Raw genomic sequence first — 22,238 nt, 5'->3', positions numbered from 1 at the left:
CGGCTCAAGGAGGTTAGTAGTAACTCATCCAAGGCCTCCTGCCTGGTAAGTGTGGAAGTGAGACAGGATACCCTCTACCTGCACCCTCTGAAAGCCAGGGTGGGCTTGCTTTTTTTTTTTTTCTTCTCCCCTCAACAAGCTGCCTCTGGGAGCCCAGGAAGCCCCAGAAGTTTCTGGGGCTGAGAAGACTTCTCGAGGGCCGCACGCTCGGGGAGCCACACTGAACAGAAGCAGGGCTCTGGCTCTCCCGTGCTGGGTTCCGAGGTCCCACGCAGAGAGTGAGGCCATGAGCACTGCAAGGGCAACAGGCCTGTTCCTGGCAGCACAGGGAGCCCGCGCAAGCAGGCAGGTGGAGCTCTTGCTCTGCGCCATGGCCCCTCTGCGGTCTCTGCAGCCGTTTGCATTTCCTGAAACCGGATCTCGGTGTCAGAGCCGCCCCCGGGCCGGGCGGGCACCTCAGCCATGGCCCTGCGCAAGGAGCTGCTCAAGTCCATCTGGTACGCGTTCACCGCCCTGGACGTGGAGAAGAGCGGCAAGGTCTCCAAGTCCCAGCTCAAGGTGAGGAGCCCCCGGGGCCCAGGGGAGGCCGGCAGACGTGCCTCCTCAGCCCCTGCCGCCCAGGAGCCAGGCAGGAACGCTGTGCTGATGGCACTCAGCCATCCAGAGGCCCAGGCCTGGGGAGGGGAGCCGGGACTGGGTAACCGGGACGACGCAGCCCAGTGAATGCTGCTGCCCATGTTCTGGGGCCCCCCGGAGGTAGACGCGGAGCCTCTGCCCAGAGACCTGCTCCCCGGACTCTCTGGAGGGTGGAGTTGGCATCATTAGGTTTTGAAGGCCAACAGGCCAGGCTACATCCTATACTCCGTGTGATGAGCGCACGTCTCCCCAGAGTGAAGCCTAGGTACGCACCCTACTCCTTCCTGCTGCTTCCTCCTGGCTTTGAAGAGAGACAGTTAGTTAGTACTTGTCAGTCACTTCCTCCCGGAGCTGAGAGAGAGGCTTAAAGAGCCTGTCCCAGTTCCAGACCAGGCTGACTGGGTCACCTTTGGCAGAGAACAGCTCCTCTGAACCCTGTCTCCCAGATGCAACAGTGCTAGGAAGGGGCAAGGACCGAGACCCTGTTCTGCCCCGGGCCGCCCAGCTCACCGCCCCCTCCTCCCACACGCCAGGTTGGGAAACTGCTCCCTTTGGCCTTGGGACCTCAGACAGGGAGGGGCTCGAATGTGAGCCCAGGAAGAGCCCCATCAGTGATTGCCCTACAGTTCAGTACTTGGACCTAAACAATTCCTGGGAGACCAGCAAGTTTCTCTCCTTCCTTCCCTCCAGTCCTGGCTTAGTGCTGCCTTCTCCACCCTGGTTAGTGGGGAAGAAGCAAGGCCCCAGGCCACTGGAACCAGGGAACACTGGGAGACAGGAGCAGGGTAAGCCTCAACTCTCCGTGACTTGCCTTAAGGGATTATTCATTCCGTTCACATGTTAACTGAGTGACCATGTGCCTGGCATGATGCTAGGCTCTAGATTTCTGGTGTCAAGGAAACCTCCATTTTTAATGACCAAGGTGTAGGAGGTGACTGCAAACGTGGGCGAGATGAATAAGGCAGGATAGGCATTATGCACCGCCCCCATTCCAGCCCCCTCCTTTGCTGAACTAGGACACAATAAACTTGGATATCCCAAACTGGTCCTATCCCATAATCTGTCCCTTAGCCAGACTTATGAGCATCCAAAAAATGATTCTTGACTCCCCCAGGAAAAATAGTCCACTACTACCTTTGATCATCAGGGAGGATTCCTCAATAAGGCAGGTTCTTCCTTACATTCTCCGTAAAACCTTTTATTGCAGATCATGTCATCTAGTGGGGGCTTCAGGATAGACAGGAGAATAGCAGATCATCCAAAATCCATCCCTACAGAAACCCGTGCCCTACATCCACCTCCCACTGCCTTTCCCATCTTGTAGGAACAATCCCAACCTCCATAGTTTATCTCCAAGGTACCATTTTCTGTCTCCATTACCTGCAGCCCCTATAACCTCCCCAGGCTCTCTATGCCCACCTCTCACATGTGGAAAGTGATTCCCCTTTTCCTGGTGCCATCAGCCAGTAAGGCTTCCTACCTTGACCCTCTTTTCTTGGCCTCCAGCTGGATCGATGCCCACTCCCCACCCCCACAGGTCGAGTATTTGCAGGGAAGATTCTATTAGGAGCTTACATCCTTGAACTGTCCACCGTCTGTACCGCATCACAGCTCAAATTGAGCCCACAGCCAGCAGCCTTTGGTCACACAGGAGCAGGGAGCTTTCTCCCCCACTCAACAGAAAACGTGTCCACTCTGGAAATCTGTGCCAAGCCACGGGAGTCTTGGGCTGGGTGGTCGGTGAGGCAGAGACATGGTAGGGCCCATGTCACACCAGAGAAGGATAGGCAAGGCAGTTCTTCCCTGAGACCATAGTGGGAGATACTGGAATAGGAGGAAGTAGTGATCGTGTTGGGGGCAGGGATGCCGGAAAGACAAAGGAGCAAAAGAGAAGTGGTCAGAAGTCAGAGGAAGAAGCAGATGAGAGAGATAGCAGCGGGGGCCAACCCCACCCCTGAAAAGACTCGTGGGAGAAGGGAAAAGACCCTGGGGTTAGTCTGTCCTCACTAACACTGTCCCTGGCCTCAGGGCCCTGGATCGGGACCAGGCAGGGAGACGTGCACCCGCCTAGCGAGCAACGTCTGTCCGTGACAGTCCCCGCTTCCCTGATGCTTCGGGCTGCCGCTGGCTCTCAGGGGCAAAGCCGTGATGAGGGAGGAGGAAGAGCAGGGAGGCGTCTGACAAGTAGCCCAGCGCGTCATGATTTTCTCTCTGGAGAAGAGAAGGCTTGGGCGGCAGAGCGGATGGGTTTTCCTCTGTTTGTATTCTTGTAGAAGGTACCATGGCCTTTGTCCAGGTGAGTTGAGAAAAGTAGAATGAGACCCATAGGCATGGCACTTCTGCCCAGGATGGATTCAGATGGAGCACAGAATTTCCCAGGAGTTGAGGACTGTGAGTTTTCCCAGGGTCCCCAGAACCTCCTTCTCTAAAGACCTTTGGGAGGCAGTAGTGGTCCTGCCGGAGGGAGAGCAAGGAGGAGAGCCTTGGCAATCATGGGTTTCCTAATGGCCACATCTTCTTCTCTGGGGAGCAGCCTTGGTTCCAGGCCTAGTGGGGAGTCAGCTGAGAATTGGGGTAATGGCCCTGCAATTGGGGATGTGGATGGAGCAGTGTGTCTCTGGCTCAGTGAGCCCTTAGGAGGCAGCAGTCCTGCCCCTTACCCTTGGCTAGCAGGAGCCAGGGTGGGCAGGCAGGGAGGGGGACGACAACCTTCATTTTGGTGGAGGGCAAGTCAAGAGCAACTCCAGTCCAGGAATCTGCTGGCTGGGGTCTTCAGCTTTTGTTTTTTTGTTTGTTTTTTTTTTAGATTTTATTTATTTATTTGAGAGAGAGAGAGAGAGAGAGGGATCACAAGTAGGCAGAGCGGCAGGCAGAGGGAGAGGGAGAAGCAGGCTCCTCACTGAGCAGAGAGCCCAATGCGGGGCTCAATCCCAGGACCCCGGGATCATGACCTGAGCCACCCAGGAGCCCACGATCTTCAACTTTGTTCTGACCCCTTCCTGCCACTGGTCTCGGGCTAGGATGGCAGGGAGTGACGGGATGATTTAGTGATGTGCAGAGCACTTGACTCAGAGCCACATAGGCCTGCTCCCCAGCTAGATGACCTTGGGCAAGTGATCGCTGTCTCTGAACCTCTAGTTTCTCATCTGTAAAGGCAGAGGGTTGAACTGGGGATCACCAGCTAGCCTACTAAAAGAAATTTTAACAAAGTACATCAAGTAGATGAAATTGACCCTTGATGCAGCCTCCCCTTTCCCTTTTCCAAGCCTGTCTTTCCTTTGGTGCCCACCCTCAACCCCTTCTAGCCCTTTCTTTTTCAAGATTTTATTTATTTATGTGAGAGAGAGCAAGAGAGAGCAGGAAAGGTGGGGAGGGGCAGAAAGAGAAGCAGACTCCCTGCTGAGCAGGGAGCGAGGATGCAGATGCGGGGCTGAATCCCAGGACCTGAAGGCAGCTGCTTAACTGACTGAGCCACCTAGGCGCCCCCCAACCCCTTCTAGCCCTTTCTTGCTGTTAGCAGGCACACAGCTCATCCGGAGATTCCCACCTTTTAAAATTCCCAGTGCTCCTCCCTCGTGATAGTAGTTATGCTTTAGTAAAATACATTCAGTAACTCTTAAAAGGATCTGTATATTGTACAAAAAATCACCTGGCACCTAGATACATAAAAAACAACAACAACAACAACACTATAGGCCATCTAGGCGAGAGAGAGATTATTCATTCTGTCTGTAGCCATCAGTCGGTGCTGTGCATGGGTTCCCACACCCGTCCTATACGCGTCCAGTAAAGGCTGGGAACCACAGAACCACAGGCCAGCATCTGCCCCATCCCCACACCTGAGTTTTCAGGGAACTCACAAGCCCCCCGAAGAGAACCACTTCCCCACATGCCTTCAGAGGAAACGGTGCGTCAATGAAGCCTCTCGAAGGTCAATGGCTGCCAGCTCGACGGTCAGGGGCTGCCTGGTTGGGCAGTGAGACTGTGAGAGAGTCCTCTCTGAAGGACCCCACTGGCAGCCTTGTGAAAACTACAGACACCTGGACCCCACCCACCCCTGGAAACTCTGAGTCAGTCAGGAGGGCGGGGCCCCAGCGCCAGTCAGTTTCTGCAGCTCCCCAGGTGATTCTGAGGCTCAGCCAGAGCTAATGTAGTGGAGAGATCAAGAGCAGGCCTTTAGAGGCAGACTTGCAGGAAGACACTTTACCTCTCTGCGCCTTGATTTCCTCGTCTATAAAAGGAGGGTAATGAGAGTCCCTGGCTCCAGGGCTGAGGACTGATTGAAATCAGCCCCCTGGGCTCCTGCACATTCTGGCCTCCACCCCTGCCATTTCCTTTCCAGGGTGACCCTCTTCTGGTCACACCCTCTCCCCACCTCTAGCCCCAACCCGAGCCCAGGCACAGGAAGCCTGGCAGTCTGAGGTCTGCCGAGCTCTCTGGGGAGAGGCCCTGAGCCCCCGGTGTCTGGAGCCTTTAATTCCTTCATGTCCTGACACCTGATGGCTCACAGGGACTGGAGCCTCTGTCCCGGGCCCCTGAGATTCCACTGGCAAAAGGTACAGGTGAGGAAGGCAGGTCTTAGAGGACAGTGTGGACGAACGAACCAAGGCAAGGAACAGCTCCAAATAACTGTGCCGCTGTGTGGTCCCTTCTCTCCTGGGGTGGGATGGGGGTTTGTACATCATCTCTTTGAACCCCGTTTTCAGACCTATGGAAACTGAGGCCCAGTGAGGTTAAGTTGCCCAGAGAGATTCAGTCCATGTCTGACTTTTGTATTTCTCCTACTTCTTCCCGTGAAGCATTTAAGTTCATTCAACGGATATTTATTGCGTGTCCCTTATGTGCCAGACCCAGTGACATAGCAGTGAATGAGGTGAATAAAAGGGACAAAAATTGCCACCCTTGAGGTGCTGACATTCTAGTCAGAGAATACAGATGAAAAACAAAATAAGTAAAAATGTATCATGTGATGGAAAATGATACATGACATGGAAGTAAATAAAGCAGAAACAGGGATAGAGATTGGTGGGGGCGGTAGAGGGGATGGGGTTATAGATTTAATTAAGGGGGTCCAGAGAAGTCCTCCTTGAGAAGGGGGCATCTAAGTAAAGATGGAAAGGAGAGGAGGGTGTGTGCCATGCCTGGACCTGGGAGAAGAATATTCCAGGCTGAAGGCATAGCAAGCGAAAAGGCCCTGAGGCAAATGTGTGCCTGGCCCGGCTGAGGAATGTCAAGAGGGTCAGAGTAGCTGCAGAGAAGTGACCAAGAGGGATGAAGCCAGAGAAGGTGCAGCAGGCTGGGTCTCAGGGGGCCCAAGGCCTCTGGAAGGACTTGCGATTTTACTCTGAGAACAACAGGAAACCATTGGAGCGTTTAAGTGAAACTTGAGGAGTCGGTCAAAAACATTTATCGTGTGCAGGACATCGTACTGAGATCTGGAATCAGGCCTGAACACAGAGTCCTTGCTGCCCTCCAGGAATGTCGAGCACCCAGAAATGCTCACACAAAAAGGGAACAGCAAAGGAATGTTATTATAGAGCAACTTAATAACAGGGTACATTAATAACAGTGGTTAATGGCACTCTTTGCTTTTTATCTCTGTAGTTTAAAATTTTTGTCCTAAAAACAATATATGCTCCTGTTTAAAAAAAATCAGAGTGCAGAAGAATATAATTTTAAAGAAGATGAAATTTATTCTATAAGTAAAACATGTTACTGGTTAAAAAAATTCAAAGACAAATGTAACGTTAAAGATGATGAGGGCGCCTGGGTGGCTCAGTTGTTTAAGCGACTGCCTTCGGCTCAGGTCATGATCCTGGAGTCCCGGGATCGAGTCCCGCATCAGGCTCCCTGCTCAGCAGGGAGCCTGCTTCTCCCTCTGACTCTCCCCCCTCTCATGCTCTCTCTCTATCATTATCTCTCTTAATAAATAAACAAAAATCTTAAAAAAAAAAAAAAAGATGGTGAAAGTTCCGCCCCTCCCTGGGGAAGGATGGTGGGGTGATAGCTGGTAACAGTTTGCTGAGTCCTCTAGATTTTTTTCTATGTACGCATAAACATATTAGGTTGAACCGTATGAAATTGCTGACATTTTATTGTTTCAATCTATTAAAGCATCTATTAAAATGTGCTATGGTTCAACCTAATCTTTGCACACATTTATTTTACAAACATTTCATTCTATAGCTTGCTTTTTTCACCAGCCACTATAGCATGCCGCCTATCTTCCCATGTCTGTTTGTAAAAACATAATAAAAATAGCACACAATTTTATTAAACAATAAGCTATGCACCAGGTGCTGTGCTAAGCTCTTCATTCTAAAAACCCTTCAGACTAGGCCTTCTTATAATCTTCACAGAGGACACCAAGGTCTTAGAGAAAATCACTTGCCCGTAGCACACAAGTGGCAGATGTATAAAATCTTTCCAACCACACATAGGTCCATGTGTGGCCCTTACTGAAGGAGCCTCAAGCTGTCTCCAGTTCCTCATATTATAAACATGCCTCAGTGAACATTCTTGTACATGTAGTTCTGTTCCCTTGAGCATCTACAGGTTAGATGATTAGAAATGCAGGGGGCAGGGCGCCTGGGTGGAGCATACGCAGTTGGTTCAGCGACCAACTTGGTTTGGCTCAGGTCATGATCTCCGCGTTGGGAGAACAAGCCCTCCCCGCTTAGCGGGGAGTCCGCTTCCCCTCTCCCTCTGCCCCTCCCCCAGTTTACACACTCTCTCTCTCTCTTAAATAAATAAATCTTGGGAAAAAAATGCTGGGATCATTCCCAATTTTAAGTTTGATACATTCTTGCCCTCCAGAAAGATTACCAATTCACGCCTCAACAGTAGGGCCTTCAAGTCCCTATTTCTCCACAACCTCTTCAGTACCTGATGTTATCAGTCTTCTGATCTATGTCAATTCGTTAGGTAAAAAAACCGCATTTTGTCTACAGGAAGGGATCTAACATTTGCTCTGTGCACATCTAATTCTGGCTGTCTCCATATGTCCTCTCACTCTATCCTCACAGCTTCTCCACAGGACAGGTATTATCCCACTGTTTTGCTGACAGTGAAACTGAGGCTCGGAAGGTGAAGATGTTTATCTCCGTTCCAACAGCTTAACAATTTCATGGGAAGCGTATACCTCTTTTCACCAGAGGAAGCCAAAATCATAGGGCTGATTCTCATTGGCCCAGGATTGGTCATGTGCCCTTCCTTGAGCCAATCACCGTGACTCTGATGTGCCCACCCCTGCAGCCAGGTGGGTTAGGGGTGCAAATAGTCCGTACCACAGATACTGAGAATGGGGGGAGAGGTGCTTCTCCAAGAAAAATTAAGGCTCCATTACCAAATATGGGTGGAGAGGGCCGACTTCGTCAGGAAGAAACTGAAGATGTCCTCTAGAACAAGAGAAGCAGAACCAAACCTGGCACAGGAGATGATCTGAAGAGCGTGGGGATGAGGGTGGGGGTGGCGGTCAGAGATGGCTGCCCAGAGGGGAGTGACGGAAAAGAGAAGCACCCCTCTTGCTGGGCCTACCAACCTCCCACTTGGCCTCAGTGGAGCCTGAGGCTCAGGAGATTACCCGGGGGGGGGGGGGGGGGGGGGGTCAATCCTTTGTCCCACCTCTTCTCACCAGGGAATAAAGAAGTGCAGATTTGGCTCGCGTACCACCTCTGGGATGTTACCAGCTCCTGCCCCAGGAACTGACTCTAAGCTTAACTGGGGAAGCAGCCCTTACATACAGCTTTCATTGACTGCCTTTCGGGGGCAGAAGAGGACGTAGGGGCCGTGGGACATGGAGATGAACAGAGACGTTGTCCCCAGAGTTCACCATCTACCTGCAGAGAGAGTCTCAGGGTCAGCACTGTAATAGTGAGGCAGCCTTCAGGGCCAGGCACACCTGGTTGCAAGCTCAGCTCGGCTGTTTGCTCTGAACTTCCCCAAGCCTCAGCATCTTCATCTGAAAAACAGGGATAGTGTCTGTGTATCACAGTTGTTGCGCAGGTTAGACATGGGGTATAGAACGCATCTCATACAGTGGCTGCCACATAGTAGGTGTGCAATAATGACTATTTTACTTTTTTAAATTTATTTTTTTATTTTATTTTTATTTATTTATTTGAGAGAGAGAATGAAAGAGAGAGAGAGAGCATGAGAGGGGGGAGGGTCAGGGGGAGAAGCAGACTCCCTGCTCAGCAGGGAGCCCGATGTGGGACTCGATCCCGGGACTCCAGGATCATGACCTGAGCCGAAGGCAGTGGCTTAACGAACTGAGCCACCCAGGCGCCCCTATTTTTTATTTTATTATTATTATTATTTTTTTTTTTTTTAGAGAGAGAGAGTGTGTGTGCGAGCCGGGGAGGGGAGGTGGGGGGCAGAGGAAGAGTGAGAGAGAGAATCGCAAGCAGACTGCCCGCTCAGTGCAGAGCCCGATGCGGGGCTCGATCTCACGACCCCAAGATCAGGACCAGAGCAGAAATGAAGAGTCGGATGCTCAACCGGCTGAGCCACCCAGGCGCCCCAGTAACGAGTAGTTTAATCATTCACTCTGGGATAAGTACTATGACAGAAGTACCCCCAAGGCAATTTTATTTCTTTCCTGATCTTGTTCAGACTTCAATCTTTGTTCTTATATTGTGGGTTTGTTAACAACTCATGTTTCCCCTCCACACCATCCTGGCCACCAGCCGTTCTAGGCCTTTTCCTCCACATGTCACAGACCATTTTTCGTGAGCCTTCTCTGAGCCCCCTCCAGCTCCCTTCCATCTTTGAAGGGCAGTGACTGGAACTGCACTTGCCTTTCCTGGAGCAGACACACTGCAGCCTGAACCCTGAGTCTTTGATGGGAATGATGAGAAATTCGGGGTTCCTGCCCTGGGGTGACAGCCACCTCCCTGTTGACAGCCCAGCATCCTAGGAAGCACCTAGGCTTTGGGATCTGCGGAGTTGGGTTTGAATCCCAGACTCTTGCTCACTGTGGATCCTTGGGCAATTTATCGAATCTCTTGAGCCTCGGTGTCCTTGTCTGCACAAAGAGGACATCCCTACCCAATGAAGTGGCTGAGAACATGGCTGCTTGGGTTTGAATCCCAGCTCTTTTCTCTCATCTGTAAAATGGGGATATTAACAGTGGTTATGGGGGTTAAGTGAATTATATATAATGTGCTTAGCTCAGTGCTTGGTGCATAGTAAGGGTGTACGGTTTTAGGTTTTTTTGTTTTTACTGAGGTATAATTGTCATACAACATTATATTAGTTTCAGATGTCCAACATAATGATGTGGTATTTGTAAATAATTGTGAAATGATCACCACAATGTCTAGTTAACATCTATCCCATACATAGTTACAAAACTTTTTTTCTTGGGATGAGGATTTTTTAAGATCTACTCTTAGCAACTTTCCGATAGGCCATACAGTATTATTAACTATAGTCTCCATGTTGTGTGTTACCTCCTCATGACTTATTTTATAACCGAAAGCTGTACCTTTTGACCCTCCTTCACCCATTCCACCCACCCCTACCCTTGCCCCTGGCAACCACCAATCCATTTTCTGCGTCTATGAGCTTGGGGTGGGGGTGGAGGGTTAATTTGTTTTTTAGATTCCACATATAAGTGAGATCATCTGGTATATATTTTTCTCCGACTTATTTCACTTAGCATAAGGCCCTCAAGGTCCACCCCTGTTGTCACAAACGGCAAGATGTCTTTCTTTTGTATGGCTGAATAATATTCCCTTGTATACAAATGCCTATGTTTTGGTTATGATTGAATTGAATAATGTGTGCGGAGGACTTAGCCAGGATGGGAATGGGGACAAGCCGGGAGGTGGGAGCAGCCCTCTAGCCCAGGCTTGGCCGGGGCATGGGAAGGCCAACTGCCACTCTGTCTCAGGTGCTGTCCCACAACCTGTACACGGTCCTGCACATCCCCCACGACCCCGTGGCTCTGGAGGAGCACTTCCGGGATGATGACGACGGCCCCGTGTCCAGCCAGGGATACATGCCCTACCTCAACAAGTACATCCTGGACAAGGTGGGGCCTTGCTCGAGGGGGCACCTGTCCCCACTTCCCAGTCTGGCCAGTGCCCCGACACATTGCCACCCCAACTCCTCCCACCCTCTCAACTCCCACTTCTGTCCCTGCTGTCTGTCCCTGCTGTCTGTCCCTGCCCTCCCATCTCCGTCCTTCACATTCCAGCCACTTGTCCCCTCCTTGCCCCCCCAACTCCCCCCTCCATCTCCCTCACCTCTATCCTAGCCTCCACCCTTCCACCCCATCCCTGCCTAGGCTCACCTCCCATTTCTAGCTGTAGGGCTCTCCAGTGTCCCCCAGTGCTGTGCCCCCTGCTCCTCCCAGCTGTCACTCTCTTCTCAGGTTCTTCACGGTCGTGCATCCCCACCCCCTTGCCCTCCCCTTCTTTCTCCCTTGGGCTGAGGGACCAGTTTCTCTATTGGCAGGGGACTGGGGAGGGGGGAGGGGGTGGGTGGTTGGAATCAGCTAGTTACCTGGTAAGCAGCTCAGGGATTACTCAAGTCAGAGCCCCAACTTGGCAGGGTAGGGAGCAGGGGAGTAGGTGACCCCAAGAAAGCCCCTAGAGCCTTGTTTGGTGGTAGAGCAAGGATGGGGTGGCCGTTTTGGCTGACTTGCAGGCCTGGTGGCAGGTGGAGGAGGGGGCTTTCGTTAAGGAGCACTTTGATGAGCTGTGCTGGACCCTGACGGCCAAGAAGAACTATCGGGTGGACAGCAACGGGAACAACATGCTCTCCAATGAGGATGCCTTCCGCCTCTGGTGCCTGTTCAATTTCCTGTCTGAGGACAAGTACCCTCTGATCATGGTTCCTGACGAGGTGAGGGTGATGGCAGCCCCAGGGGCTGAATCACTGGGGCCAGGCCTCAACAAAACCATGAAGGAGGCCAAATCGCCTCTGTAACTTTCCCACATCCCCGCACCTCTTGGTCTCCCCACGCTGGTGCCTCTCTGCACCCAGCTGTCTCCAGATGCCTAGAATTGCCTGTATCAGAGTCACTGTGCCCTGGAGAACCAAAACTACACTTTCTTCAGGGCTCTCTTGGCCCTCAAAGGAGGAAAATGACCACAGATTCTATTTACACAGGAGTGTAGCCTGATACCTTACCGGGCATTTAAAAATGAAAACATTTAAGATCGAATGCCAGGACTTCAGGCACTGTGGCAATCTGAGAAGGTTACCAGATGAGGGGAAGGGAGACTTTCCTGGGATGCCTGGCCCATTATTCCAGCAGAGGCAACTAGATCTGGCCCCGGTTCTAGATTTTCCCTCCCTGTCTTCTATAATATGGAGGAAGAGCCATGGCCGACCCAGCTCCGGGCTCCAGAGCCCTCTCTGGAGCATCCTGGGAGTAGAGGCCTGGGGTCTGTGCCCCTACCTCTTCAACTCATGGACGAAGCCAGGGCAGGTGCCCCCCTGCCCCCCTTCCACTTCTCTCCCCCATCCATTCAGCCTTCTCCTGATCTGTTAGCCCTTTTGGTGGCTGTGAAGATGCCAGGGTGAATTTAGGTCTTAGGGTGTGGAGGGGAGGGGGTCCTCCGTGTTTACAAGAAGTCCTGACACCTCTAACCGCACTCAGCTTTATCTCCTTGACTCTGTTTGTGGGAAGGGTGAGGGGAGATGCCTAATCCCTGAGCTGGTACACCCACCCCACTCCCAGTTGGAGACCCGGTAACCTCCAGAGTGAAAGTCCTAAAGAGAGTGTCCCAAGAAGCTGCTGGGGCAGGAAAGGGATGTGTGTCCATCTGCACAGGCACCTGGCTAGGCACCCTCGTCAGACCCCCGCCTATCAGGGTAAGGGGGCCCCTCATAGGCCAGAAGGCTGCTCATGGCCGTGATCAACATGTTGTATGAACAAACTGCAGCAGGATGTACCCCAACCACCACTTCCTGTTCCTCTGTAGCAGGTTTCCTGTCCCTACCCTGCTTACCTCCACCCCCAATCCCTTTGCCCTCCCATAGGGGATGGATCCTCGGGGTTGGGGCTTGGGCTTGGAATAAGGACTCAGATGGGATTCAGGAGATATGAATCGAGTTCTGGCTGCCACCAACTTGCTGTGTGATTTAGAACGAGTCACTTCCCTCTCTGGGCCTCAGTTTGGTCATCGGCAAAGTAAGGGTATTGGATGAGAGGGCCCTTGCACCCCCTCTGACGTGTTCTGTGATTTGCTGCCTCTGCCTGGCCCCCAGCCCTCAACCTTCACCCTGCCCTTGATTTAAAGCATGGAGGAGTGGGACGTGGGCCTGGAAGTTGGGGAGGGAAGGGGATGCCCAAATTGGGGTTGGGCCTCCAGGACCCCGCCCCCCAAATCTACCCTGGTTTCCACCAACATTTAGTCATCTGGCTCCCCTACCCCCTGTCCCTGGTCACCTCCGCCCAGGCTCTGGGAGCCAGAGGGGCCCCCCCCAACCCCGGCATCGTCACAGGCAACACTGCCTGCTGCAGTCCCCAGGCCTCCCCCCTCCTCCAGGTGGAATACCTGCTGAAGAAGGTGCTCAGCAGCATGAGCTTGGAGGTGGGCTTGGGTGAGCTGGAAGAGCTGCTGGCCCAGGAATCCCAGGCAGCCCAGACCACTGGAGGGCTCAGCGTCTGGCAGTTCCTGGAGCTCTTCAACACGGGGCGCTGTCTTCGAGGTGTGGGGCGGGACACTCTCAGCATGGCCATCCACGAAGTCTACCAGGAGCTCATCCAAGATGTCCTGAAGCAGGTCAGGCCAAGCTGGGAGCTTGGGGAGGACCCCAAGGCAGGGTGCGGGGGGCGGGGTTAAGGGGTGGGGGGTTGCAGGGAAGCCTCTGACTTTGCTCTGTCTATGGCAGGGCTACCTGTGGAAGCGAGGGCACCTGCGGAGGAACTGGGCAGAACGCTGGTTCCAGCTGCAGCCCAGCTCCCTCTGCTATTTTGGGAGTGAAGAGTGCAAGGAGAAAAGGGGTACTATCCCGCTGGATGCACAGTGCTGCGTGGAGGTGAGGGGGACAGGCGAAGGGGTGGAGCACAACTCAGGGCCCAGAGGCTCTCCAGTGTGGGGTAAAGGCAAGAGGCTCGGGAGGAGGGTGAATGGAGAAAAGCCACAGTGGCAAATGTCTGCTGAGATGACCATAACCCAAATATACCTGGGTGCCTCAAGGCCATTCTCATCCATGCCAGCACTTAAAAAAAAAAAAAAAAAAAAAAAAAACCAAAACCGCAAATCAAATACTAAAGCCATTGGTGAGTAATGTGGATTTTGCTAAGGATTTTAGAGGAGATGGCTTATGCCTCACACTACACGCAAAGCTTTTTTTTTTTTTTTTAGAGAGAAAGAGAGTGGGTGGGGGAGGGGTGCAGGGGAGAGGCAGAGAGAGAGAGAGAATCCTTTTATTAAAAAATATTTATTTACTTACTTGAGAGAGAGAGAGAGCATGGGGTAGGGGAGGGGCGGAGGGAGAAGGAGAATCCATCCCAGCACCCCGAGATCATGACCTGAGCCGAAATCAAGAGTCAGCTGCTTAACTGACTGAGCCACCCAGGTGCCCCGAGAGAGAGTCTTAAGCAGGATCCACGCTCAGTGGGGAGCCCACCCACTGCAGGGCTCCATCTCATGACTCTGACATCATGGCCTGAACCAAAATCAAGAGGCAGAGGCTTAACCGACTGAGCCAACTAGGTACCCCCACAGTGAACTTTCTAAAAGTCCTCTTGAAAAGTTTTCCTCCTTCACCCAAATTCCATTCTCTTTGGAAACTCTCTCTGTCCCTCTTTCTCCACATCCCTCTCCTCCCGTCCTTCCCCCCCATTTTCCCTTCGGCTCTGTCTGTTTTTATTTTAGGAGGCTTAAAACAATTATTTTAAACTGTAGTTTGAAAAAAATATACACACACACACCTAACATGAAATTTGCCATTTTAACCATTTTAATTGTACAATTCATAGCATTAAGTATACTCACAATGTTGTGTAGCCCTCACCGCTATCCCTTTTTTTAAGATTTATTTATTTATTTGACACAGAGAGAGACAACGAGAGAGGGAACACAAGCAGGGGGAGTGGGAGAGGGAGAAGCAGGCTTCCCGCTGAGCAGGGAGCCCGATGCGGGGCTCGATCCCAGGACCCTGGGATCACGACCTGAGCCGAAGGCAGACACTTAATGATTGAGCCACCCGGGCGCCACCCCCCCTTTTTTAAAAGATTTTATTTATTTATTTATTTGAGAGAGAAAGACACAGCGAGAGAGGGAACACAAGCAGGGGGAGTGACCACTATCTATTTCTAAAACTTTTTCATCATCGCAAAGAAAAACTCTCTACCTATTAAGAAATAGCTCATCCCTCCTTTCTCCCCAGCCCCTGGTATCCTCTATTCTACTTTCTGTCTCCACGAATTTGCCTATTCTGGGTAACTAGAATGGAATGGGATCATCTAATATTTTGTCCCTTTGTGACTGGCTTTTCTTCAGCACAATGTTCCAAGGTTCATCCATGTTGTGGCATGGGTCAGGAATTCATTCCTTTTTATGGCTGAATAATATTCCATCGTGTACATAGACCACACTCTGTTTATCCACTCATTCATTGCTGGACAATGGGTTGTTCCCATCTTTTTGCTATTGTGAATAATGCTGGTTTGGCCATCCATGCTGAAGTTTCTGGTTGAGCATATGTTTTCATTTCTCTGGGTACATACTGAGTAGAATTGCTAGATCATATGGTAATTACCATATTCTATGTTTAACTATTTTTTAAAGATTTTATTTATTTATTTGAGAGAGAGAGAATAAGAGATAGAGAGCATGAGAGGGAAGAGGGTCAGAGGGAGAAGCAGACTCCCTGCCGAGCAGGCAGCGCAATGTGGGACTCGATCCCGGGACTCCAGGATCATGACCTGAGCCGAAGGCAGTCGCTTAACCAACTGAGCCACCCAGGCGACCTATGTTTAACTTTTTAAGGAACAGCCGAATTGTTTTCCGTAGCAGCTATACCATCTCACATTCTCACCACCAGTGTATGAGAGTTCCACTTTCTCCATATCCTCATCAACATGTGTTATTTTACATTTTTTAAAAGTTATTATTATAGGGCACCTGGGTGGCTCAGTCGGTTAAGCATCTGCCTTTGGCTCAGGTCGTGATCCCAGGGGCCTGGGATGGAGTCCTGAGTTGGGCTCCTTGCTCAGCAGGGAGTCTGCTTCTCCCTCTGCCCCTCCCCCCACTCGTTCTCTCTCTCTCTCTCACAAATAAATAAAATCTTTAAAAAAAATTATTATTATAGCCATCCTAGGTTTTCTCCATTTTTGTCACATAAGGAAACAGGTGTCACTGAGGACAGAGCATGGATCTTAGGCAGAAAGCCCAGCCCCACCACTAATAGGCAGTGCGAATTTGGCATGTTCCTGGACCTGGTAGAGCCTCAGTTTCTTTTTCTGTAAAGTGGAGCTAATAATGCGTTTGGCAAGGTTGTCTCAGTGTTATGAATAAAATGATGCATATAAAACACTAGTTCAGCCTCTAGAGTGTAAGAAGCTCAACACATGGGAGTCCCCAGCTAGCTCAGTTGATGGAGCGTGTGTGAGTTTTTGAGTCCCATGTTGGGTGCAGAGATTGCTTAAAAATAAAATCTTTAAAAAAAAGAAGAAGAAGAAGCTTAATACGTGGTAGCTGTTATTTTCCACTAAAATATAAGCTTAGGGAAGGCAGGGATTTGGTCTGTTAGGCACACCTCAGTATCCTAAATGCCTAGAACAATGAGCCGCACTCAGTAGACACTCCAAAAGATCTGTGGAATGAATGAATGGAGAACTTTCCCAACAGGCAGGGCTCTGTGAAAATGAATGATTTGGATAGTGAGGACCCTGTCACTGGCGGTGTTCACGAATGATCTGCATCCACACTCAGTAACGGATTAGGTGCCAGGCCCCATGGAGAGACACCAAGATGAAAACATCCCCGCCCTACCTCCAAAGAGCAGAGGCCACAAGACTTGTAGGGACACAAGCGCACCCATAACTAACCTCCACGCCGGGCCATAGAGGCCCCTGGCAGAGTGGGAGCGGTACTCCGGGAGGACGGTCAGCAATGGGGGGTAGGGGATGGAGCTGGAGCACCCCGGCGGCGGGTGTGGCCCCGGCGCCAGTGAAGCCAGCCCGTGTGGGGCCACCGGCCCTCTCCCAGGTGCTGCCCGACCGAGAGGGGAAGCGCTGCATGTTCTGTGTGAAGACAGCCTCCCGCACGTACGAGATGAGCGCCTCCGACACGCGCCAGCGCCAGGAATGGACGGCGGGTGAGTGAGTGCTCGCTGGGCGGCCTGGGTCTGGCTACGCCTCAGGGGGTGACAACACTGCCGAGTGAAAAGGGTGACAACATGGCCCAGCGAGAGGCTGGAGACTGCCTCGAGCCACCTCTCAGGCCCCTTTCTGGAGGTGGGCCGCCTCGAGGACCCCGCTGCTCCCGGCTAGCCCCCTGCCGACCCGGTCCCTGTCCCTCCGCAGCCATCCAGACCGCGATCCGGCTGCAGGCCGAGGGGAAGATGTCGTTGCACAAGGACCTGAAGCAGAAGCGGCGCGAGCAGCGGGAGCAGCGGGAGCGACGCCGGGCGGCCAAGGAGGAAGAGCTGCTGCGCTTGCAGCAGCTGCAGGAGGAGAAGGAGCGGAAGCTGCAGGAGCTGGAGCTGCTACAGGAGGCGCAGCGGCAGGCCGAGCACCTGCTGCAGGAGGAGGAGGAGCGACGCCGCAGCCAGCACCGCGAGCTGCAGCAGGCGCTGGAGGGCCAACTGCGCGAGGCGGAGCAGGTGGGGCCCGCACCCGGCGGGAGCCGGCGGGTAGAAGGATGCGGAGAGACCGGGCCCGGGATTGGAGGGCCGGGAGCGGGGCCGGGACCGAGGGCGGAGCCCGCAGGCTGGGAAGGAGGTGCGTGGAGGCGGGGCTTGCAATGAGGGACTTGGGACAGAGTCCCTGCGCTGGAAACATGCGTACGGGACCGAACCTGTGCCAGGGACGGGATGAGGAAGGCGTGGGGGTGCAGGAACCTGGCCGAAGGATGGCTTGAGATGAAAGAATGTGGTGGGGCCGGAGCTGAGTGCTATAGGTGTAGAGTGGGGCCTGGTTTGGAGACCTTGGCTGGGGGCGGGGCTTGGACAGAGATGGTGCTAAAGACCCCCTAGTCAGGGATAAGTTTGGACCAACGCTAGACTAGATTGGACTAGACTTGATCAAACTTGAAACCAGTTTGGGGAATGCAGGATGGGAGGAAGGAAGGATTTACGAATGTGGAGGCGGACTAGGCATGTAGAGGCAATCAGATTTAGGATTTAAGAGATCTAGAGCTGGAGTTAGACACCTGGATTCCATCCCAGCTCTGCCTCTTAGGAGACTTGTGATCTCAGGCAAGTTACTTAGCCTCTCTGTGCCCCAATCACTTATCAGTGACGTGTTGATGCTAACTGCTCCTAGAGGTATGATGAGGATCAAATGAGGAAACACCTTTAGTTGTTACAACAATTACTATAATTATAGTCACTCCCTGCCTAGCACTGGCCCTAATTACAGTCATAACACCTAATATTATAACACAGAATAATAGTTATTAAGGCTGGTGCTAGGCAGGGAGTGACGAGACCCCCCCCCCCCAGGTAGCATCTCTTCACTGACGATTATCTGACCTAGCCAGGCTCCCACAAAGAGATCAGATCAGGAAGGAATCCCGACGTGAAGGAACTCCCCAGACCGTCACTGAGAGAGAGCTATGTGGGCCGGCCTAGCGGAGCCCTGGGGAAAGGGCAGTGTACTTGCAGCCTCCCCTACCCCACGCGGTGCCCCCAGTGACGTGGCTCCGCGTCTCGGCACAGGCCCGGGCCTCCATGCAGGCTGAGATGGAATTGAAGAAGGAGGAGGCTGCCCGGCAGCGGCAGCGGATCCAAGAGCTGGAGGAGATGCAGCAGAGGCTCGAGGAGGCCCTGCACCTGGAGGTGAAAGCTCGGCGTGACGAGGAGGCCGTGCGCCTAGCCCAGACCCGGTAGGACCCCTTCTCGTTCCTCTCCCCTGACTCCCCGGCGTCCCACTTGCTGAGCGCCTGCGAGGTGCCTTGGCTCTGGAGACGACGCAGCGCCCGCCCGCCCGCAGACTGCTACAGGAGGAGGAGGAGAAGCTGAAGCAGCTGCTGCAGCTGAAGGAGGAGCAGGAGCGCTACATCGAGCGGGCGCAGCAGGAGAAGCAAGAACTGCAGCAGGAGATGGCGCTGCAGAGCCGCTCCCTGCACCAAGCCCAGCTTCAGCTGGAGGAAGTGCGGCAGAACCGGCAGAGGGCCGACGAAGACGTAGAGGTGAGGCCGGGGGGTGGGGGGTGGGGGGATAGGAAGGAGGCCGGCGGGGTGAGCGCCTTCACGCGCAGGATCTGGAGCCTTCCCTCAAACCCTAACTCTTCCGTCTCCTCGCTGTGTGACCTCAGGCAAATTGCCTAACCTCTCTGAGTTTCAAATCCCTCATCAGGGAAAGGGGCCTCAAATAGCATGGTCTGAAGACTAAAGGAGCTGATGGCTGACATTTAGTATGTAGCAAGTGGGGAAGAAACATTAGCTGCTATTTTTATCATTATGAATCTGGGCAGTTTTTTTCTCATACTCTTCCAAGCGCCTACCTTGCTCTCCCTGTACTTTGGCTCGGATCTCCATAGAAGAGGGTTTTTGTTGTTGTTGTTGTTGTTGTTGTTGTTGTTTTAATTTTTGATGTTCTTTTTTTTTTAAAGATTTTATTTATTTATTTGAGAGAGAGAGAAGGAGAACGCAGAGGGAGAGGAAGAGGGAGAAGCAGACTCCCGGCTGAGCGGGGAACCAGATGTGGGGCTCGATCCCGGGATCCTGGGATCATGACCTGAGCCAAAGGCAAACGCTTAACCAACTGAGCCACCAGGAGCCCCTAATTTTTGATATTCTATTAATATTGATTATTTTATTTTGCCTTGTTGGCTGACATGGTCATTGTAAAAAATCTGGACACAGAAACATGTAACATAGAAAGGGAAAGTTCCTCCGTGATTCCCTTACCCACAACCACTGCTAATGACCGGGGGGACAGTGGAGTAGAGGTTTTGCATTTGACCCTGGAGAGGTGGTGTGGTGCGGTGGTTTACAGCTCAACATAGGTCTCGGGCCAGTCACTTCTTCTTCTTCTTTTTTTTTTTTAATTTTATTTGACACAGAGAGAGAGAGGGAGAGAGAGAGCACAAGCAGGGGGAGCTGCAGGCAGAGGGAGAGGGAAAAGCAGGCTCCCCCCTGAGCAGAGAGCCTGACGAGGGGCTCGATCCCAGGACCCTTGGGATCATGACCCCAGCCGAAGTCAGATGCCTAACCGACTAAGCCTCTCAGGCACCCCATCACTTAACTTCTTTTGCACTTTGTTGTTAACTTATGCTCTGGAGATTAACTAAAATAATAAATATACTTAGTACATCTTAGCTGCTTAATGAATGGAAACTATAATGATGACTATTTTTGACCCATTGGGGGTCCATGAGACCCCTGAAATTGGAAGCTAACTGTTCATCTACATAACTCTTTAAGAACGTATATGAGTTTTTCTGGGGGAGATTTCAGATTCTAAGAGGCCTACAAACTTGAAAAGGTCAAGATACCCTGTCTAGGATGGTGTCTCTGACCCGCTCTCCACTGGCCCTGCCCCCACAGGCTGCCCAGCAGAAGTTGCGCCAGGCCAGCACCAACGTGAAACACTGGAATGTTCAGATGAACCGGCTCATGCATCCAATTGAGCCTGGAGGTGAGAAGGAGTAGATCCTGGAGCTTTCTCTGGAGTGGGGTGGGGGAAAGGAGGGAGAAAGGGATCCTTTCAGATCTAGAGAGGCCGTGTGGTATTGAAAGTCAGGAGGTTCTCCTCTCCCCCACGGGCTGAGGCAAGGCCCCTCAACCTCTCCCCTGCGCATGCACCTTTGTCCTTACTTGGAGTTGCTTTTTCTCTGCCAGATAAGCGTCCCACCACCAGCAGCTCCTTCACAGGCTTCCAGCCGCATCTACTTGCCCGCCGCGACTCCTCCCTAAAGCGCCTGACCCGCTGGGGATCCCAGGGCAACCGGACCCCCTCGCCCAGCAGCAACGAGCAGAAGTCCCTCAATGGTGGGGATGAGGCTCCCATCTCAGCTTCTCCCCCTCAGGAAAATAAACTGGACCCAGCACCAGAAAATTAGCCTCTGCTATCCCCTCCCACCCCCCAACCTCATACCCACCAGAACCTGGCCACAGCTGGCCTGTGGGTGATGCCAGCCCTCGCAGAAGAGGGAGCTGAGGTCCTGGTGCCAGGAGCCCCCTCGGCCCTCCAACCATGACACAGTCCAGAATGGAGGCTACTTCATTTTTGGCACCAGCCCAGGCTCCTGACCACGGAGGCTGTCTGGGATGTTGATTCTTGAGAACTTGATCTTGTGCCTTAACCCCAAGGACCCTGTGCCCTGGGCTGGAAAAGAGAGCAAATAAGCAAGCCAACGGCGTGTGTCCTCAGACTGCCACCAGGTGGTGGAGGCGCATTTCCAAATAAAAACTGCTCTTGGAATGAACCCTTGATCAGGTCTGCCGTCCATCTCTCCTGCCATGTTCGCTCTTCCTGCCTCAAGTCCAGTTCTGGGTCCCAGAAAGAGTAAAGTGGAGTGCAGGGGCGAGGCAAGTACACTCTGCCACTTACTAACTGGGTGACTTTGGTCAAGTCTGCTCACCGGCTTGTGCTTCAGCTCCCAAGTTGGTAAAACAGGGATACGAATAGTACCTGCCTTATAGAGTTGTTGTCAGGATTAAGTGTTTGGCCCACGAGCAAGCACTATTATTAGTATCATCCAGAAGTGGTTACTGAACATCTAGTCTATGCCCTGCAGTTTCCCTAGTTATTTCATTCTCGTGGCAACCCTGAGAGGTGGATATTATTATCCTCATGTTACATGTGGAGAAACTGAGGCCCAGCGAGGTCAGGTACCTTGCCCAAAGCCTTTCAAACTCACTTCTTTTCCCATTTTATTTGACTCACTGACCATGTCACCTAAGACAGAGCTCTGAGAATCTAGGGTGTTCCCCCCCCATCCCCCTCGTGGTACACAGCCCATCATGAAATCCAGTAGATCCTCCTTCACCCTCTCATAGGTATCCCTCCCTCTCTATGGCTATGGCCACTGCCACGGCTAGGGCCTTCATACCCTCCTCCTGTGTGCTCACCTTCGACTCCTTCTCCATCTTGCCCCATATCTAATCGGTCAGGTCAAGTTCACGTTCCCACATGTGGCACATGAGACCTGTGACACCCTAGCCCAGGAGAGCCTCCTGTGCCTCTGCTTTATAGATCTGCTAACGGCTCCCCTCCTTTTCCTTCCCCTGGGTCTGCACACTGGCTGTCCTTCCCACCTCACTTCATGTAACAGCTTCCATAACCAGATGCATGAGTTCCTTGAGGGTACAGACATATCTTCAATTTACATCCCCAGTGCCCAGCACAATGCTTGGCTCTTAGCAGGCATGCAACAGGTGCTTGTTGAATGATTCAGTTCTGAAAGGAATGACTGGGTGTCACGCAGCTTAAAAGTGATGAAGGAGCTAAGATTCAAACTCAAGTCC

The 22,238-nt window shown here is 52.3% G+C and overlaps 1 protein-coding gene across 4 annotated transcripts; it reads left to right on the top strand.

Moving 5' to 3' along the window:
- The first annotated feature begins 284 nt into the window (after window positions 1–284).
- On the top strand, window positions 285–21,196 carry DEF6 (DEF6 guanine nucleotide exchange factor). 4 transcript variants are annotated; one of them, XM_025862426.2, is made up of 12 exons: window positions 449–558; window positions 7,662–7,894; window positions 10,532–10,672; window positions 11,290–11,487; window positions 13,140–13,376; window positions 13,486–13,632; window positions 16,812–16,920; window positions 17,129–17,427; window positions 18,484–18,650; window positions 18,758–18,956; window positions 20,316–20,406; window positions 20,610–21,196. In XM_025862426.2, exons 3-12 carry the CDS (start codon window positions 10,640–10,642, stop codon window positions 20,828–20,830), a joined length of 1,701 nt encoding a protein of 566 aa, XP_025718211.1. In that variant the 5' UTR covers window positions 449–558; window positions 7,662–7,894; window positions 10,532–10,639; the 3' UTR covers window positions 20,831–21,196. The 4 variants fall into 4 exon arrangements, with proteins under 4 accessions (XP_025718208.1, XP_025718209.1, XP_025718211.1 ...); XM_025862423.2 differs by lacking the exon at window positions 7,662–7,894 and having other exon boundaries at window positions 285–558; XM_025862424.2 differs by lacking the exon at window positions 7,662–7,894 and having other exon boundaries at window positions 297–558; window positions 11,302–11,487.
- The last annotated feature ends 1,042 nt before the right edge of the window (window positions 21,197–22,238 follow it).

This window comes from Callorhinus ursinus, unplaced genomic scaffold (assembly GCF_003265705.2).
Source record: "Callorhinus ursinus isolate GAN/ISIS: 27379988/994484 unplaced genomic scaffold, GSC_fseal_2.0 scaffold59, whole genome shotgun sequence".
NCBI classification, from domain to species: domain Eukaryota; kingdom Metazoa; phylum Chordata; class Mammalia; order Carnivora; family Otariidae; genus Callorhinus; species Callorhinus ursinus.
Note: the sequence above shows the minus strand (reverse complement) of the source record. Positions and strands in the feature narration are given on the sequence as shown.

What these genes read in the sequence shown, in the direction of transcription:
- DEF6 (XM_025862423.2), top strand. Translation starts at nt 463, where the DNA reads ATGGCCCTGCGCAAGGAGCTGCTCAAGTCCATCTGGTACGCGTTCACC. An exon ending in TGATCATGGTTCCTGACGAG is followed by an intron (nt 11,488 to 13,139) that starts GTGAGGGTGATG and finishes CCCCTCCTCCAG; the next exon opens with GTGGAATACCTGCTGAAGAA. An exon ending in AACTGCGCGAGGCGGAGCAG is followed by an intron (nt 17,428 to 18,483) that starts GTGGGGCCCGCA and finishes GTCTCGGCACAG; the next exon opens with GCCCGGGCCTCCATGCAGGC.